The sequence below is a fragment of the Hakea prostrata genome, chromosome 1 (assembly GCF_041222555.1).
Source record: "Hakea prostrata isolate BN-2017 chromosome 1, UWA_Hpros_2, whole genome shotgun sequence".
NCBI lineage: Eukaryota > Viridiplantae > Streptophyta > Magnoliopsida > Proteales > Proteaceae > Hakea > Hakea prostrata.
Genome location: NC_142600.1, coordinates 14,815,842 through 14,836,611, shown reverse-complemented (window position 1 = coordinate 14,836,611; position 20,770 = coordinate 14,815,842). Strand labels below are relative to the sequence as shown.

At 38.1% G+C, this 20,770-nt stretch overlaps 1 protein-coding gene across 1 annotated transcript; it reads left to right on the top strand.

The window, feature by feature from the left end:
- Positions 1 to 937: 937 nt before the first annotated feature.
- LOC149027742 (Calcium-dependent lipid-binding (CaLB domain) family protein) lies at positions 938 to 5,135 on the top strand. The gene is given in 2 exon segments (XM_089165440.1): positions 938 to 1,282; positions 1,284 to 5,135. Coding segments are annotated over 2 exon segments (915 nt in total). The 5' UTR covers positions 938 to 1,069; the 3' UTR covers positions 1,986 to 5,135.
- Positions 5,136 to 20,770: the final 15,635 nt, after the last annotated feature.

Below are 20,770 nucleotides of genomic sequence, written 5' to 3'. Positions count from 1 at the left end.
TACATCAGTTCGCTTAGGGGCTTGGTTGATATCGAAACCGCCGATCAGGAAGGTGGCAGCAATAACGCCGCCGATCAGAAAAAAAGTAGTTGGTAGTGTTACTTTGGAGCTTCCTTAGCATAAAATAACTGATTTTCTTGCTCGATTGGCGATGAGTACGAGGGACAATAAGGAGAGTGGTCCTCTCCAATGGCGGATGGTGGTGGTGCTAGAGGATTATTGAGACTAATAATAATTTGTTGGGGAAGATTCCATGGTCTCACGGATAAAAATGTAATGAAAGGCAGAAGCACTGTTTTGGTTACTTCTAAATCAAAACTTGATTTTATTCAGCTTTGTTGATTGAAAGATGAAGCGTTAAGTTTTGTAAAAGAAAACTCAAAAGTAGAAAATTATGTAATTTTCACTTGATTGTCATGCTCAAAAGCTCAGTCGTCAACCACCGGATGAAAACCTTTGTTGACGGAGAAGTAAACGGACTTTTTTTTCTTTTCTCTTTTCTTTCTGTGGGCAGGATGGAGAAGTAAACGAACTGGATATTCAATAATGGTGTGAAAGAACTGAGTGAAATTCCCAACTTACCCCCACCCCCACAGAAAGAAAAGAAAACAAAGTTGAATCCGTTGATGAAGGGAAACTGGCTCTATAATATTAATATATTGGCTTGTACTTTATTGATTGATTTTCTTTTTCTTTTTTTTCGGTAAGATTCTTCTTCTTACGTCAAGCGAGGGGCAAACAGCGAGGTTTATCCGATACGCTCATCTCTAGTCAAATCACATTAAAAATTTTAAACCCAAAGGGGATAGGGGTAGGAATGGGAATACACATGATGCTGGAGCTCTGGTGATCTTCAGATTAGAATTTAATCTTTCGCCCAGCAGTGTTTATTCACTTTATTGAGTTTATTCTATCTTTCGGATTGCCTTTTTCAACTGAATGGACATTTATAGCCCACCTGGCTCGACAACCTACAACTAAAATTCCTGCTTCTTCTAGTTTCCTCATACCTTGCGTCGTCCAAATAACTTCTCTCTCGCTTGTCTCCCGTCGTTCTGAACCCGTTTGTATGGCGAGCAATCGTCCTCCGCCGACGATGCTGGATCTCGACATCACCATTGTGTCTGCAAAACATCTCAAGAATGTCAATTGGCGCCATGGCGACCTCAAACCCTACGCCATCTTCTGGCTCGATCCCGAACGTCGACTCGCCACAAAGCCCGACGACGCAGGATCAACTCGTCCCGTCTGGAACGAACGCTTCTCCCTACCCATTAACGTTCCCCCTTCAAGATTCTCTCCTCATCCTTGAAATCTATCACTCCAAACCCTCTGAAACCTCCAAGCCTCTCGTTGGGGCTCTCCGATTCCCTCTCAAGGACCTATCTGACTCCGATGATTTTAATCGTATCAGAACCTTTGAGCTCCGTCGTCCTTCCGGTCGGCCACAGGGTAAGATCCGTCTGAAGCTCGCCATCCGTGAAAGCCCTGTTCCGCCTCCGACTCCGCCGGCGCCGGATTTCCATACTACCCCTCCTCCGAGCTATTATTACTCCAGTGCCCCTCCTCCTCCTTCGCGCGATTACAGGGGTTACTCTCCCTCCCCTTACAGTTCGCCTCTTCCCCCTCCTGCTCCGTCTCCGCCGCCTCAGTACCCCTATGGTAGTTACTCGGATCCGTATTCCGGTTATTACGCGGGTTTCTATTCTCAGCAGCCACCGCCGCCGCCGCGGCCGTTCTACGATCGGGTTCCGGTCCCTAGTTATGGAGGGCCAAGTGGGCCCTCAGCGCCATCATACGATCAGAAACCCAAAGGGAGCAAGATGGGAGTGGGTACCGGTTTGGCTGTTGGAGCTGTTGCAGGGGCGTTGGGAGGGCTTGCTTTGGAAGAAGGTTTGAAGTACGAGGAGGACAGGATTGCGGAGAGGGTCGAGAGCAACTTGCCTGCCAGGGACGATTACAGTGATTATCGCGGCGATTACTGATTTACTTAATCATCTTCGCTTCCTCTCCTCTTTTTTTAGGGTTTGGCCTCTTCTGAAGTGGTAAAGTCGGAGTTCGTTGGGGTATGTTGCACAGTTTTATATATTAATGTATATAAGGTTGTTGCTTTTGTGGTTTATCGTTGTTGCTTCCAATTGTTGCTTGGGGAGATTATAATATCTATTGGACGATTACCTTCCTGTTCTGAAAAATGTTAATTTTCCTGCCTTCCATGGAAAAGAATGGTGTCTACTACTTTACATTTGAAAATTTTGTACTGGAAATCCTTTTGTGCATTTGAATGTTTAACATAATATCAATTTGCATGTAGATGTAGTCCTTACAGTACCTGCAGGAATCATGAATACGGTTCTACAGTTTTTTTTAAGTGGCATGGGGTGGATATAGGAACCATAAGTTGGGTGGGAGGATTTTTTCCCTTTACGATATAAGCGTTCTGTTGTTTATTGAGTGAATGACTCTAAAATTGCCGGCAAAGATTTTTTGCCATTTTTCTTTTGTTCTCGTTTTGCCTTTCTACATTCTAATCCAACAATGTCTTGATTTTAAAAGACATTCCTTTAGTAATTTAGTCTGGTTCTAGCTTATGGATGTGCATGAGTTGGAAGGGTTCCTTTAGTAATCCACTGCCTTGAGAAAAACCTCTTTACTTGGTTGGTTAAGCAATTTTTTGGTCCATCCTTGGAATGTCTTCTCCATAGTATCTGTTAAAGAATGAAACAACTCCACCTTTGGTACTCTAAATTCTATAGGAAGTCCAAGATACTTTTGGGGTTCATCACCATTTGGCACCTTGAAGACTTTTGAGAACCATATCTTTATACAAGATGGGTATTTGGGCTGAAGCATAGGGAGTGTTTTTTGTAGTTGATGGTTTGGCCTGATGCCCTACAATAAACCTCAATGCACTTTTTTTAGTGTATATATGCTACCTAGTCTAGATAGAGAGAAGAGGATACAATCATCTGCGAAGTCCTACATGTAATCTTAATACCCTTAACCTCCTGAATTAGCTCCTTTTGAGAGACTAGATTGATGAGGCACTAGGAACATATCGCAAAAAGAGTTGGAGAGAGGGGGTCTTCCTGTCTAATTCCTCCCCTTGTGGGGAGCATAAACAGCTCTGCTCCACTGACAATGAAAGAGTGTTATGCTTCATTGAAAATAAAGGAGTATCTCACTGAAGATAGGACATTCAGCACCATGTTTACAAACTTTACCTCAAAGCCAAGTCTGGTGAGAATAGCATCCACAAATCTCTATTCCACCCTTTCATATGCTCTTTTCATGTCTAGCTTGAGAGCAAAGTTTTCTTCCCCTTTTGCCTACCCTTTAGGTACTGACATGTCTCGTGTGCCTTGTAGATGATGTTAGAGATCACCCTTCCTTTCACAAAAGCTGATTGGGATGAAGGTATGATGAGAGGGAACACCTTGTGCAAGTGAGTAGCAAGCACTTTGGTAGCCACCTTAACAGCAACACTACATAGACTGAGGGAGAAAGTCTTCCACCACCTCTGGGTTGCCTTTTTATAAGACAAACCAGAGCGTCATCTGCCTTCTGGTAATAAACCTGTGGAGAAAAAATTGTACGCAAAGCTACACTTTTGACATGTGTTAAGTCCCCAATTTTTGAAAGAACAAAGGAGGGAAACTATCCACACCTAGGCTTTTAAGGGGCCCCACCTCAAAGAGGGCTTGCTTAATTTCCTCCATTGATGGTTGGGAAGTCAACTGTGCATTCTGCTCCTTTGTTATGATTAGAGACACCCGACAATGCCTCTACTAGGTGTTTGTCCTCCACCTCTATATATGTGAAAAGATTAGCATAATAGGCCTCAAACATATCATAAATGTCCTCCTCTGTAGTGCTCCATTCCCTATTCGGGTACTTTAATTTGAGGACCATCTCCTTCTAGTCACTGTTTGAGCATGAAAGAAAGAGGTGTTTCTTCCCCCTCTTTCAGCCACTGTGTGCGGGATTTTTGTCTATAGAATATCTCCTCACGCTTTAGAAGCTCATCTAGTTCAGCTGACACTGCATTCTCTCTAGTCTGTGTATCTGCATCCATCCCAAGACCCTGCATGCTTGCTAGCTGTTTCTTAATTTTGGTTTGCAAATACCCAAAGCACTCCTTGTTCCAGGTTTGTAATTCTTCCTGACACTAGCTTAATTTACCGACAAGAGGGAGGGGGAGTTTCCATCATCCTTCTTTTCCCAAGCATGCTGTAATACACCTTCACATGAGGGTTCTGAAGCTACATAGCCTCAAATCTGAAGGGTCTTCCATCTATATCAGGGGTGAGAGGGGCACGATCCACAGCTAATGCGGCTTCCACAAACACTTTTGCCTCAGGAAATTCAAGTAACCAATCAGCATTAGCCAATGCCCTGTCCAGTTTAATTCTAGTGTTCTTCCTGCCTGTCCTCTTGTTGCTCCATGTAAACGTAGCTCCTTGAGTGCCAAGATCATTAAAATTACAACCTTCTATCATGTCTTTGAATTGCTGAACATCTCTGGATCCCCTACAGGAGCCCCCACTCTTCTCTTGCCTTGAGAGAAAAGAATTGAAGTCCCCTGTGCGCAAGCGTCCAACTTCTCTCTCCTTGGTGGATTCTATTTAAGAATCCCATACTTGCTGCTTTAATTGTCTGTTAGGATTGCCATACACGAAGGGTATGAATAAATCTTGCCCCTTTGGCAATTTAACCCAACAGTCGATTAGTCTCTTTTAGGCGTCGTTGACAAGTAACTAAATATGTGCTTTCCAGAATGTTGCTAATCCACCAGTGAGACCCATTGCATCAATAGAGAAATGAAAATCCATTCCTAAAGATTTTCGAACCCTTTCAATCTTTCTACGGCTTCCATTAAGAACAACCTCTACAGTTCTAGCTTATCACGATCATGGTGAACTGTGGTGGTGGACTCCACCAAACACACGGAGTCTTTCATTAAAAAATGACCATCCACCTCTACTTCTTCTCGATCTTCCTGAGCTTCCCATCCTGTTTCAATACTTTTGTGCTTTTGCGCTTTTTGGAACTGACTTTCGGTTTTGGGAAGAGGAGGAAGATGAGGGTTTTAAGGGATGTTTGATATTCAAACTAGGGGATGGGTTATTGGGGTTCAGAATGGTTATTGGGCTTCCTGTGGTGTCGGATGGGGAAATGAAGTCATTTGGCCTTTGGGTTGAGGTGAGGGTGGGAGGAGAGCATTCAATATAGTGGGTTGGGTTATCGACTGTTCGGTTTGAATCGCTGTTCAGTAGTGATGAAGGTTGATGGGCTAATGGGGGTTTGGTGAGGTGCATATGTGGTTTAGGCGGTTGGTTTGGCCTAATGAACTAGGTTAGTTGATTATGGGTTGGGGTAAATGGGCTTACTGGGTTGGCAAGGAGATTGCAAATATTAGGTAAAAGTGTGAGTAGTAGTTGGTGAAGGATCATTTTGGGATAAATTAGGGTTAGGGGAAGATGGATGTAGCAGGGCAAGATGTGCAAAAGCGTTGTTAGGGTATGTTGTAGAGGAAAGTTTGTGCTAGCAAAGCTTTTTTCGACTAGATTGTGGGTAATTGCTGAGGTGGCTGAGGATTTGTTGAATTAGAGTTTGAAAGGGGAACACTATTGATAATTATCCTCTGACGTGTGATTTGGTGGTCCAGCCCATATATTTCCCATGCCCTTCTTCTTGGTTGGTCCCCAAATAGTCAAGGGCATTGTAGATCTTCATGACCCAGCACTCTGCATAGGTAACACAACATAGATAATTTCTCCCACTTCACCGTCACCTCTGCTTGACTTCCCGATCTTCTTCGGAGGGATATGCTGTTTAAGAGGTTGCTGTCGATCTACGATGATACGACATCTGAAGTAGTTAACCCTGTTACCAAATTGCTGACCCTGGATTAACATTCCTTTTCCAGGTTCTTCCAACTTGGCTGCAAGTTGAAACCCAAACTCTATCACTTTCAAATCAGCAGGAATATCATGGAATTGACACAAAAAATCCATGTGCGTAGAAGCCCAATCCGCTTCTTCCCTCCAAAGTTCCAACACCAGAGGATTGCCGGCAACAGCCAAGGGGGACTCCTCAATGACATTGAACATGTCTTGGGGGTGTTCGAATTGGAACATGAATTGATTTGAATCTTCATTTTTCTGTGAAATGGTGAGTGATTTCAGTGTTCCATGCCATTGCTAGAGCTTCATATATCGCCTGCTTCCGGTATGCCTTCCAGGTATAATCAGACCTACCTGAGTGTTTTCCCTTTTTGCAATTGCTTTGTCTTCACTTTGTCATCCAGATCGAGTTCTTCGTCATCAGACATAACTAGTTCTGTATGCCTGTAGCTTTGTTCCTCTCTGTACCTTGGAGGTGGAGGACAACCTTTGCCCTCTCCTCTTGTAGTTTTCATTGGGACCATTGCAATGACAAACTCAGTTACTTACTGTTGTATTGGTGAAGGTCACCAGATTTTACTTCACTCACTGTGGAGGATATAGACACTTACCGTGGAGGAGACAGTTTTCCCTTGAAAGATTCTTATTCCTTTGAACAATGTAATTGTTATGAATTGGAGTGTTGGAGTCGTAAACTTTACTACTGAAGGAGAAAATTTTCAAGGGTTAACGTTCTGCATTGCCATCAAGGTAAATTACGAACACCTATTAACATCACTTACATTTCCCTCTTCTTCACAGCAAGGAAAAAACCACTCCTCAAGGCTGCTACTTCTCTCAAGATGACCTCACTGTCTAGATCTTCTAACTAATACATCTTTTGAAGCCATACGTGCATCAATTATTCAGCTGGGTTGGTCGATATATCCTTGGGTCCATTTATAAAATATATAAAAGCTGTAAAAGCTTGAACTTAATCTCTTCTCATTTATGTTTGATATGGTTATTTGGGATTTGGAGTATCTCATTTAATTTATGTTTGATATGGTTAGCTTTGGGATTTTGATGGTGCCTCGTGTTTTATCTCATTTACCATTTAAAAATGAATGACCTTGAAATCTTATTCATTAAATTCTGTTGGATCTTGAGGTCAACAGATGTGTCTGCAGAGTTAATTGTTACCATAGAATTAGGCGACCTTAGTTCAAAAGGAATTGTGGAAAGCAAAAGTCAGTTAAAGAAAAATTATATTTTTTTTCCTGTGGGTCTCTTTCCCTTTCTTTTGCCTTCTGATAATATATTGTGCAGACTGTGAAGCACATTTGTAGCTTGAGGAAAAGGGTTTGGGCATTTGTTTGGGTTGGGAGTTGGATATTTCTTCGGTTGCCGTGCATGATTGAACAAGCACCAGTTTTGTGTATTGGAAGGTCCATTCCGAATTGTTTTAGTACAATACAGTTGAGTTAATTTCTGTTCTTTTCCTTCACATGCATTTTTTTCTCTTTGGCTTTAACATAAACTATGTGAAATATTTTCTGTTATCAAGTGAATCTTTAGGTAAAAGGGTGGAATAAGAAAAAAATAAAGGAAGGGAGAGGGGGTATATTTACTGTTAACTTCTATTTGATTTCTTTAACTATTCACCTTCCTTGACACCATTTCCATCACTAGTCACAGACTTCTACCCTAGAAGGTAGCTTATTTAGTTCATCACTTGCTTTAAATCTAGATTTTGAAAGAGCTGGCTGATAATTTATCAATCTAAGAACACAAAGACCACCATCTAATCCAAGTTTCATTTGAATCTGCTTATGCTTGACCCCAAGGCACTCATATCAAATTAAGTCTTTCCTTCGATTTTTTCTTCCATTAAAAACTGGTTAATTTGCTATTATCCTCTTTCCAAGGAATCCTGCCCTCCAAAAATTGTCACCTTCTTCGTATTTGTTCATTTCTTAACCCCCTGTCACCAACCTCTCCAAGGAGAGAATATTAGGAATGGGAATGGTGAGGCTGTTGATATTTTTTAATCTCAAAAAAACTATAGTAATTCTGTTCTAAAAAATCTGTAATTGTTTTAAACTGTGATAGTGCAAAGATCAGTTGTCGCATGTGGCAGTCAACAATCCATCTTTCGTATTGTCTGGAGTTTAATTTAGGGGTTCACTTTGAAGATAATCAAGAGCAAATACAGCTATCATGCAAATGTAAAAAGGTTTTTCAAGGGAAAATGTTCCTCACTCTTTTTCTAAGTTGTTTTCTTTTTCTTTCTTCTAAAAAAATTATGTTTTACTTATTTATTGTTTTTTCACTTTTTCCTGAGAGGGTAAAGGCCCGGTAGAGGGGGTGGGGAGATTATGAACCTGATAAGAATTTTTAACAGAAAGGGAATAAATATCATAGGATCTGATATTTTGTACTTTTATCATAACATTAATTCTTGTTCGAAAATGTAGCTACACTTGAAATGAATAAAGTATATTGTTATAAAGCGAAAACATTTTGGCCTAGCTATTCAAGTCAACATTCTTATGATGTAGTCGCAAGCGAGCTGGCTCAACAATTGATGCCACAGTGATGCATGGCCACTCTAAATAGGAGTCACTAAATGGTACAACAGAGCTTTGACAACCTGAGATTCAAACAAGATTTCAATCATAAAGTTATAATTTATAAAATTAATGTTTGGTGTGGAAGAATCGGTTCAGCTATTGATCGGTTTTGTGTGGCATGTATGTTTTTGAAATCTGGTTTCCCCACCTATCTCGTCCGTTTGTGAATGTGATCTCTTTTCTGATGTTTTCCGTTTTTTTGATCGATTTCGTCCTGGCATGATACAAAAATGGTAGTCTTGTCCTATCAGACTCTAGTCAGAGAGATTTCTATGTTTATCAAAATATTGGTAATGGTGGAAGGCACGTCTTCGCATCTTTGAACCTCTTGCGTCTTAAATGACCTTGATAACATAATGTGAAATCCTGAAGAATATCAAAAGGAGCAACAAAATTGAGAGAATGTAAATATAATTTTTATTTTTTATATTAAAGAATTTCAAAATGTTAAACTTAGAAAAAGAAGCTTCCGGTTCATGCTCAAGAAAAAAATCTGTTGTTGTGCAGATGGTTTCATGGGCATAGTAGTGCCAATCACAAGTTTACACCTGCAAAATACAAAATCAATGGTTAAAATTAAGATAATATATTTTTTTAAGGGTAAAAATTCAAACCCGATTAATTTTTCACCCAAAAAAACTGTTTAACCCATCCCCACTCGAATCTTCTTGGCTCCCCTTCTTTGTTTTTGTCCGTTAAAACTTAAAAGCACTTCCCTTTGTCTATGGAGAAAGTTGAGAACGATAACGAGAACGAAACCCTAGTGAACATCCACGAAGAAGTTGAGAATGTCTTGGTGATCTTGATCTTAATCTAATACTTATTTAGTGGCTTTTCTAAAATTTGCAGATGAGGTAAATCGGAATTTAGAAAAATCACAGGGAAAATTGAAAGGAAAAATTCTCCAAAATCAAACAGAAGTTTTGGAGAAAAAGGGTTTGCGAAGCGCAATCCAAAGAAAATCAAGCGCTGACTTTTAGAAGATGATACACTTACCTTTGAAACCATTGAATAGCCAAATCTACCGTTTTGCTGCATCAGCTGCTGCTTCAATAAACCCTTGTCTTCATGTTGGTTAAGTTTGTAAAACCCCCGTAATGCAGGGATGCATTTTGGCGTCTAGCAGAACTAAAAATCTAATAAGTTCTTTGTGATCCGTCAAGCAAATTGATTAGTTTACTTCAACTTGTCTACCCAATTTCCGTGCAATTTGTGAACTGCTTCAATGTATCCTTGGATTTAGGATTCTTCCCATTATGAAATGAAAAAGGGAAGTAATGAACTGCTGTGCACAAGAGATAGATTTTTTTCCTCCAACCCAACCTCAAACCTCATACCCCATACCCTGCAGATTTGGATGTTTTTTTTGATGCAGCTTGAATCTAAAAGGATTGCTCATCCTCCTCTTCTTGAAACCTTCAGATTTCACCAAAGAAATTTTAAATTTCTCTTGACTGATTCGAACGGAAAGCATGTGAATACGATTCCACTATAGTGCATCTTAAACTTCATGAATTAAATTTATTTGGATAGAAACCTCATGAATTAAATCAATCATACTAAAAATCTGAAATTCAAGATTGCTGGACCAAATTGGTCTAACTGGAGTTTACGTTGCTTAGTAAAGTTTCAATGCCGTTCTAAAGGAACAGGATGGGGATTTGTTTTCTGATGCCGGCGACGGATTTTCAGGGTTCTTCTGTGCCTTTCGCCTCGATAGGCCTTTCAATATTGAGCATTAGGCAGTGACCAAGCTTCTTCCGAAGGTAACCAGGAGCCTACAAACCTGGAATTTGAGAGGTTAAGGAACGATTCAATGATCTCCACGCCCTTCCTATCGAAGATCTGCTCTCTCCTCTCTCCTCTCTCTCTCCCATGGATCCGTCGTCTTCTTGATGCATTGCTTTGCTGCCAGGAGGAATTTAGGGTTATCTGGTTTAACAACAAGGCCCTAGTCTCGAAATTCCTCTAAGGCGCTCGATGTAAGTAACGCCAAACGCGATGGGGTTGAACAAATCTGGCAATGGCAGAAACACCTGGAGATAATCCTCTGCGCCCTGTACTCCGGCCAGCCTGATCGTAGAGGCCGAGGGGGTATGAATTTTGAAAACGGTAATGAGTCAAGGGCTTCTTTTGTAAATTTGATAACTGAAAGCCTTTGAATATAAAAGAAAAGGTAAAAGTTTTATATATAATTTTTTTTTGAAGCGGAGAGTTTTATGTATCGGGAAGTATAGATCTTCCTACTTTAATAATCTGCATTAGGTTGATAGAATTGGAGATTTTATATATATATAATTAATGTCGCTAAAAGGTATGGATCTTACTATTTTACCAACTTGCATTAGCAAAAATGTGTTGCATAACGATCTCTTAAAGGGCCTCCAAACATTCTTGTTGGGTAATGACAACTATAAAATAGGTGCCATTCATCATCTTTACATTAGAAAACAAGATTTTCTTCCATCTTGCCACTTTGGCTAGATGGTTGAGTAGGAAGGGAACCCATTGAGGTATAAGTTATAATCTCCATAAAAATAAAAAAATAAAAAATAAAAAATTAATTTTAGGAGCAATTCTAAGTTTTCACATGGATACCAACTTTTTAATCTTTTTACATCAAGTGGAGCATTAGCCAAGAAAGAAGTGACTTCTTTTAGTTTTGAAAGCACCATCATTAGTTAGTTTACAACGCCAAGAATTATTATTGGAACTCAAAGGAATTTGAGCGATTAGAGAAGAAAAGTGTATAGGAGAACCTTGCACAATAATTCAGAATCCCAAGAGGGCGGATAGAGAAAACTTGTTAATCTTATCCCTACTAGATCCAAATTCCAAAGAATAAACTTAGAGGAGGAGATTTAGAGGGAAGGTTAGGAATCCAAGAATCATACCACAGAAATGGTATTCACCATTTTTGAAAAGTAACAGATTTAGGAGAAGCAAGAATATCACAAATAGAGTTGGATTCAGAGAGCAGCATCCATCCTTGTTTGAGGAGAAGAGCATGATTATGAATAGATGCCTTTCTAAAACCATGCCCCCACAAGAGATGGAAAGTTGGGCCTTTTCCCACTTGATCCTCGAGAAATTAGAAGATTTGTGTCATTATGTGCATTGTCATTCCAGAATTTACTATAAATAGCATCCATGGAGGAACAAATACTCTTAGGATTGAATGGGAACACACCCAAAAATAAAGGAAGGCAAGGCCGAAAGCACAGATTTTATTAAAACACGCCCACCAGCAATGCTAAAAATTTGGATTTCCGAGATGAAAGCCTCTGATGAGAGCTTTTCAATTGAAAATTTGAGATCTTTAGCTGTTATATTAGGTAGGTTATTTGTTGATGAGGATAATAACTCATCTTATACTCTGGAAATCCGTGGTTATTAGGTGTTTTTGTATAATTTTGCTCGCCCAATCAACCGAATGTATCTACAAGAATGTGCTCAACTCGGGTGGTCGAGTAGCACTTCTGACGATCAAGTTAGATGAGTTCTCTTGAATGAGAATTTGCAAGAATGCAACAAATAATTAAACAGTAAGAGTAATGGCTCTTCTCAACATAACTTCTTTCCTCGCCTGTTTGTCTTTTTATAGAATTCTTAAAATCTTTGAGTGTTTGAGTTTATCTCAAACTCAAACCTCCTCTAGCTAGATTCCCAGTTGGATTTCTTCACCAGAGTTCTCCTTACATTCGATCAGGTCAATCCAAGTTACTCCTTGATTGGGAATCTCTCCTATAGGATAAGCTTTATCATATAAGGAAGCACATATGAGGACGTTTTCTTCGATTTAGCATCTGGGTAGACCATAGCATAGCCCGTCGTGGCTTTCGCTAGGTCGGACCGATTGGGTTCGAATTTCATTATCACTAGGTAACAGTGTGCATGAGTATCTAGCGAATCATGTTGAGTTTGAATCTGAAACTCGATCTCCACCCCATCTAGGGCTTATCAGGTAGAATAGAACTGTCCCATCACCCTTTCGTTGGCACAGTCAGTATGAATTCAATGCATACCCAGATCATCGAATCCCTACTGGATTGTGTTCCTGTGTGTTTTTTTTTCCCCACAGTTTTATGGTCAGTCAGCCTGCAATAACAAGAGAGCTATTATTCACTTTGACCCGTGAATCCCATGCGATATAGGCATCATCGTCACTGTCAACAACTAACCAGTCGTTGAAGACCAGCTAGCTAGCAGCTGTGGCAAGATCAATGTGTTAGTCATTCCTTTTGTACAGGAAACCAGAAAGAAAAATCTATCCATTGCATGATATGAGTGTTTGGATAGGTTATGACGAAGAAGATGAGAAGAGAAAATGTGAAAAAAACAAAATACCGAGATCAGATCGAATCCTTTATGAGGTAAGTTTGATGGATAAAAATGAGCCAAGGTGGCTAAAATTAGGAAACCTCTCTATCCTATGGTGGTTTTAAGACGTTTGATTTGATATGAAACGTGAAACGTTCAGACAAAAATAATGCTGAGACAAGGATTGGCTGAAATGATGGATATTAGATCAAGGAAGAGAACCTTTAACTCTTTAAGTACTGTACATGCAGTAATTGGTTTGAGAAGGAACGAAGGATGTTTACAGCTTCTTTTGATTTTAGTTATTTGGTCATTGAAGTTACGTCACTTTTATTGTGATGTTGTTTGGTGTTCCATTCGACCACTACAAATTGCTGGAGAGTGCGTTTGTTTGTTTCTTGTTTGTTTCTTATTTGTTCCCATTGGGGATAAGATTTTTGACCAAACAAAATTTGGGATTAGATTTGCTTTCTAGGGTTCCCTTTTTATTAAATCACGCCATGCATTTAAATTAAAATTAAAAAAATATTTTCAAGGATACACCAAAATAATCTGTGGAAAGTGAATAATGGGTTTTCAGTCAAATAATAGTAGTGGGTTTACGTTTAGTATTAATAAAATAAATCTACGACCTCTAATGGAACTCACATGAGCTTCAACACTATTGTGTGGTGAGGAAGTCGAAGGGAGGTTATTCGTACTCACCCTCTCTCTCCTCTTAATAGTTAGAACGGTTTACTAAAGAAAATAATAGATATATTTTCAATTGTTTTATTTTATATATTATAAATAATGAAAAGAGAAAAAAGAAGGAACTCATAGAGAAAGAAAAAAGATGAATCTTTTATCAGGGGATATTGTAAAGTCACAAAGTTTAAAGGTAATTAAGTACAAAATTATGAAAGTATCTAATGATGACTTGACATAATTTGCTAAGTATATTATTGTGCAAATTTAAGAAATACTTTAGGGGTTGTTGGACTTGAGCGGATTAAATTTAGAATTTCAATCTCGCAAATCTCTGGTCTGGGAAAATTACGGGTTGTTGAATTTTGGAGAAATTTCGTTCCCAAAATTTTTTGTTTGGTTCATCTTTGCGCTTGGTGGGGATCTCGGTTTCCCTCCCCTATCTCGTTCCGTTTGGTGTATCTCGTTTCGTCTGAGATCCCCCCGTCTCCTTTGGCGGGTCTTTTCTGGGGTTATTTTAATTTGGCATAATTTTGGAGCGTATGTAATATTTTTCACCATTATCTTGGGGGTGTCTTTTTGTTTCTCAAAAAAGAAAGAAAGAAAAAGATACGTTTTAAGTATTCTTTTTGAGTTTGACATAAAGATCCATGGGTTATTTGTAGTCACAAATTTAGAGTCCCTTGTACACTCTTGAATCTTGTTAGTCTATGAGGATGAGTGTAGTATAATAGAATTTAAAATATTTAAAATATTAACTTGGTGTATTCTTTCTTTGTTCATATTCTCTCTGTACTCATGTATGTATTCAATTTGCACTTTCTTTTGAGGAATTCCGGTTTCCTTCTATTATATTTGGGACTTTGGCGCTGAGATTATAGATGGTAGAAGCTTTGAAAATTTTGTGTTTTGTAACATTTTTTTTTTGAGGGGGGTGTTGACCAACAAGGGTTGGTCCAAGTGGTAAGTAGCTTGGTTCGCTTAAGCAAGGTTCCGGTATCGAATCATTGTGGATGCAAAAAATCCTGTTGGGAGACTCACCCACCATAGCCAGGTGTGCGACGCGGGTCGAACCACCGGTTTATAAACCGGAGTTGACAAACCCAAAAAAAATAAAATAAAATAATAATAGTGTTGATTTTGGTTTGAAACACTAGAATGATTATTCTAATCATCAAAACACTATTTGATGTTTTTCCTTTCTAGTTTGCAATTGATGACTAATTCAATCAACAATATCCAAATGAGTCCCTCCATTCCTATATCTCCCCTAAATCTGAAATAACCGGAAAAAGGAAATGGCTTTACTAACACTTGTCCCCATATATTAAGAAAAAAAGATACCTAGTCAATTGGTGGTTTTACCTCATTAATGTATCATTATGATTCCTTTGATTTCAAGGTCCTGCTGGCAATTGATTGTGGTTATTAAATTCTAGAAGAAAACAAGTACAAACCACAAGTATTGGAAAGCTGTTCTGTACTCCAATATCTATCTTGCTAGGGCAAAAACACATACTGATGGGTTGTCACTTCTATGCTTGAAATTTTCGAAGTTTATGGTCCTGTTTGGAAGTTTTTTCAGCTCATCTCATGTTAAAACATCTTGTTTGAGCCTATGAGGCAAATTTTTGTATCATCCAAGGTGAAACAGAAAATATGTTCATTCATAATGATTTGATTTCTTTTTGATATATATATTTATATATATATATTTATATATATATATATATATATATTTTGAGGCAAATTAGTATCATCCAAGGTGAAATAGAATATATGTTCATTCATAATGATTTGATTTCTTTTTGAAAAATAAATTTTATCATTAACATGTTCAATATTCAATAAACCTCAACAGTTATGCAAGATTCACTCAGAAACAAGACACAGAGCGAAAACAAGAGGGTGGGAAGTGTGTGGTTGCTGAATTTGCTAAATCCTAATAAGTGATTTTAAACCTCTTTCCTGGGTTATTAGATGGATTGCAGTTCTCTGGTTGATTTTACAAATTTTTAATTCCATCAAAACGAATTCGTAAGATTTCATTCCATCTAAAAGTAATATGTAGTGTCATTGAAAACAATCTTACCAACTGAATCTAATCTTTAAAATATGTAAATGACAAAGAATTTTGGAAGTTTGGATTTTATTTTTTCATTTGTAATTCCTGGTGACTTTCTCTTTAGTAAGCTAAAAGTCCAGTGAAAGCACATCGCCCTTGTACTTTATTTTTTTCTTTTTTCTCCACTAGACGGTTTCTAGATGATTTGAAGAACAAAATCTCTGGTGGCTTCAATATCTCATCCCCCTTCTCTGATCAGAACTTGAAACACCCTTTTATGCTATGGATTATTCTATAACTAATGCTTTCTTATTGACTTTTTTGGGTTTAGCCCATGTAATCTTATCTCTCTCTTTTCTAGCTATCTTCTAAGAAGAGAATTTTCAGTAGCTTATGCTATATGATGTAACTAGGGGTTGTAAGGTACACTGCATTCAACATTGGATTGATGGGTTTGAATGAATATAGAGATTTATGTCATTCCACTAACGAACGATTTAAAATTTTTAAGATAAGCTAGGTTCCACCAATTCTAAAAGTGAATCCCCACTATTGAATTCAAACTCCAGCATTTTAGGTAAAGCATTGAATTTATGTTGCTAAGGAGTTAGTTTTCCTTCACAAACAAGAAAATATTCTGTAGCTAATCAGTATTAATGGAACTAGATATGCATCATAAGCTAGCAGAATGGTATTTTCAAAATCCCTTTTGAAGCAGGGAAAGGGTAAGTAACAAAGACAAAAGATTAATGTCATCATTATACAAGTAACTTACATTATCTGACTGAATTCCTGGTCAGATATCATCAAAGAAAATCAATCTGATGATGAGCAGCCTGATGATCACTAGCTTGATAACGAAATCATGATGGGTTTTGCCACAAGAATTCAGAAACCACATCATGGCGGGAATGTAAAATAAGGCAAGTGGTGAGAGACACATTTATTTCTCAGCGCGCACTTGTAACATACATCAGTTGAATGGGTTTGGAGATAACTCCAAACGACCAAGTTCAGACCCTCTTCTCCCAACTTTGTCTTGTTTCTTTTATGAAACTAACCTATTAATTAAACAGTTGACGCTGGCGATTGCAAAATCTAGTTGAGGGCCCTAAAGAAACACTAACCAAACAGAAATTCCTGATGCAAATGATTTGGTTTTTCTTCGAGGGCTTTAGCACTTGGAAGGGCTATCTATCCATCCATCCATCCATCCATCAACTTCAATTATTTAGCACTATCGATCGCTGTCTTTGTCTTCCAAACAAGCCAACCACTTTTTTTTGGTATCCATTATCCTTAATTTAAATCACCAAGCTGACCCAGCCAGCCAGCCAGCCAGCCATTATAATGTTTTTTAAAAGGGTACCATTGTCACGCCATCAACAGTATGGTTTGATGAATCAAAATCTAGTTGCTGATGAAATTGGTTTAGCCAGATTGGAGTTCAATGCTTTTATTCTTGATGACACAAGCAATCAGAGAAGCAGTAACTCTTATTAGGGTTTGAACTTTGAAGGCCAATTAAGTTGGTAGCTTGGGTAGGTGGTGGATCATTCATCATAGGTGATTTAGATACTTGTTGATGAAGATGACGAACCTGCAGGTGCATTTTTGTTTTAGAGAGTAACCTGGAGTACTGTCACTACGTACTGGACTGTGTGAATCGTCCTCTTGATCGACAATAATGTGGGCATAGATGCATGAACTCACACACAGATCGAATCACAGTCACGGTCACAATATATATCTTCTCTCTTTCAGATTTCAGAACCCATTTCCAGTTCTGACTTCTGAGTCGTTTAATTGACCCATCGATCGATCATCTCTCTCCGTCCGGGTCCGGACATGGAGAAACGGACGGATTCTCTCTCTAGATCTCTCTCTGCGATACGTGTGGTCCTCCAAGGACACTCAACTTGTCTTCTTCTTCTTCACCCCACTAGCTACTACGTACGTAAGACCCTACGTTCGCTTTATTAACTCTCTCCTAAGTCACACCTAAAACGTTATTTGCGTTCGTGTGGAGTTGTGTTTTGTAGTTAATTATTACTAACGGAGCTTGTTTATCTCAAATTTTTTAACGCAAATTGGAGCCATCATCATCATCATCATAATATTAAAAGAGAGAGAGAGAGAGAGTGATCAGTGAATTGACAGTTTCAGGGACAAGAAACATTGGACGGCCGAGTTGATCCAGAGTGGAAAATAATCAAATTCTATCAGAAAAACACGTTTTTCATCCACCTCGATCAGTCGTAATTGTAAAGCAGATACTATAGATCGAGCTCTCTCTATATAAAGTAGTAATTAAAGTCTCCTTCAGGCTCTTTAGGTCACGTGTTAGAAGCCCTAATACGACTTATGTTGATATATCTAACCCTATAGCCTATCTATCTATTCAGATTTTCGGAGAAATAGAGAAAAGGACTGTGACGGGTCAGTCTCTTCAGCAGAAGTTTCCTCGTGCTAGAGAAATGTAAGAGAAAAACAAAGTAACAGAATCCGGTCTGGTTCAAAAATTTCCTACAGTGTAGAATCGGCCTGATTTCGATTTTGGGCCAACGTTTTGTTGGATTTTGGCTTTCAAAAAACAAATAATATAATATAATATATTTCAAATAAATTTTAAAAACATTAAATTTCTTTGTATTTAGTTTTGTTTTAGGATTCTTGTTTGATTTTTATTATATATTATTTTTTTAGTTGTAAAGATTTCGATCCAAACCCAACAGGGGTTGGTCCAAGTGGTAAGCAGCTTGGTCCGTTTAAGCAAGGTTCCGGTATCGAAACCTTATAGATACAAAAAATTCCCGCTTAGAAACTCACCCACCACAGTCAAGTGTTCGATTATGGTCGAACACCGATTATGTAGAGGTGTATGCCGGAAGAGAGTTAAATATAGACCACGCGAATGTACCGAGACACGGAGTTGGACGCGAATGTACCGAGACACGGAGTTGGACTGAGTCGAATGTGACTGCGGATTTTGATTCTGAATACTTTTTTACTAAAGGGCCAATTAATCAACAGTCAACACGACCCAAACCAATGGGCAGACCAGATTGAGACCTCTTAATAGGAATACCACCGGTTTCTAGTTACCAAATGATAGCTCAGAGTGATTTCACGTGTTGAGAAATTAAACTCGTCTATCTCTGAACTTGGATTTATTGGGTGACGTTTTTCCTTGAGAGTCAAAAATGTTCTTTTCGTCAAAACATGGGAGTCAACAATTGCAACTCCTCTGGTCCTCTATCAAGGCCGGATCGGTACGGTTATCAATTTGAATTTGGAATCTTCTCAGATATTTCAATTTTTGTAGGAGAATCAACTAACATATACAACAGTCAAACGTCCGCTTAAGTGGAAATGGTTATCAGATACTAGATTCAAATGTACCTATTTACCCCTATCCATTTGCATGCATGCATGAGACTTTAATATAAAGGAGGTGATCTTATCTTTTCACTCACAGCCTTTGGAGGTTTGTATAAATTCATTTTGAGCTCAATTTTGACAATGGATTTTTCTTCCTTTCTCTCTCCCTGTTGTCTTTCCCTAAACAGTGACAATAACCTAATCACCCTTGAAGTAATCTTTCTGGGATGCAATATTAAAGATTTGGACTAACTGATCTTAAGGGTGAAGATACATTTGGTACATGTATTGTACAAATCGGTGTATCTAAATACCTTAAAGAAATTACCTCTGCTACGTTTCAACTTTGACGAAATTTCATGATTACAACAATCTTTTAAGTGTTCGTGAAGATTCTTTAGCAAGTTTCCTACATATAAATTGATCTAAACAAAACTTAAATGCGAAGAGAAAAAGAAAAAAGGAACTTAGTTTTAGGAAATAATACAAGAATAGCAGTTGATCTTACGTCAACTCAGCATTTGGAGGCTCAAGCAGACTTACCCATGGGTAGAAGTTATTCCCTTCCCTCCCTTATATATGAAGCTCCGCACTCTCGGAATGAAGTTAAGATGCGTGTAAATTATAAAAAAATTTTAATTTTTTTTTTTATTTTTTTATAAATAAATATATTTTTTTTTTTTTTTTTTTTTTTTTTTAAAAAAAAAAAAAAAAAATATATATTAACCCGCAAAAAAAAAAGATTTTTTTTTTTTTTTTTTTAAAAAAAAACCACAGAAATTTTTATGTGGGGATGAAGCCACCCCCCCCGCCCCCCCCCCCGCCAACACCCTGGGGTGATCCAACCATAATTATATAGATATATATTAATTTGTTATAAAATAAAGAGAAAATATATTAGATACAAAGAAGAAAGACAAGATGAGTTCAATCAGAACTGATTCATTCAGTTGAGTGCATTACATATTTATAGTAGAAGGAGCATCTACTCTGATATGGAAATACAATATATGATTCTTGCACACAATAAGATATTCTTGATATGGAAACATAGATTGTCGCCCAAGATTGAAGGTGCATAGAATGGAAATATTGACTGCCAATATTGTGTAATGAGATGGTTGTGATCTTCACCAATATTGCATCCTGAGGTAATTGAGATCTTCAATTGGAAGTACAATCTCTTTGGGGTAATGGACATCCATAATAAATATTATTTATAACACTCCCCTTGGATGTCCATCAATAGATAATGTACCTCGTTAAAACCTTACTAAGAAAAACCCGTGGGAAAAAATCTTAGTGAAGGAAAAAGAGTATACATATCTAAATAATACGTATTAGTAGTCGCCTCATTAAAAACCTTACCGGAAAACCCGGGGGACAAAACCTTGGTTAAGGGAAAAGAGTGCGCGTATTTTACTCCCCCGATGATAACATCATTGAGTATCTTTGAATACGTACATTCCATTATCATATACCAACTTCTCAACATTTGAAGTAGGCAACGCCTCAATAAATAAACTTCAAGTTATCACTTGAGCGAATTCAATGAACATATATTTCACCATTTCATTGAAAATCAAGAGTGAAGAAGAATTTCGTGAAATATGCTTCGTTCTATCTTCTTTGATGTATCATCCCTTCAATTGAGCTTTGCATGCAGCATAATCTTCATATAATATTGTTGAAATTCCCTTCTTCTAGTAGAAGATTGCATGCTTCATGAATGTGTTGTATCATTGATCTTAACCAAATATAAAATAGCTAACATTCACTTGAAAATAAATAGCATGTTT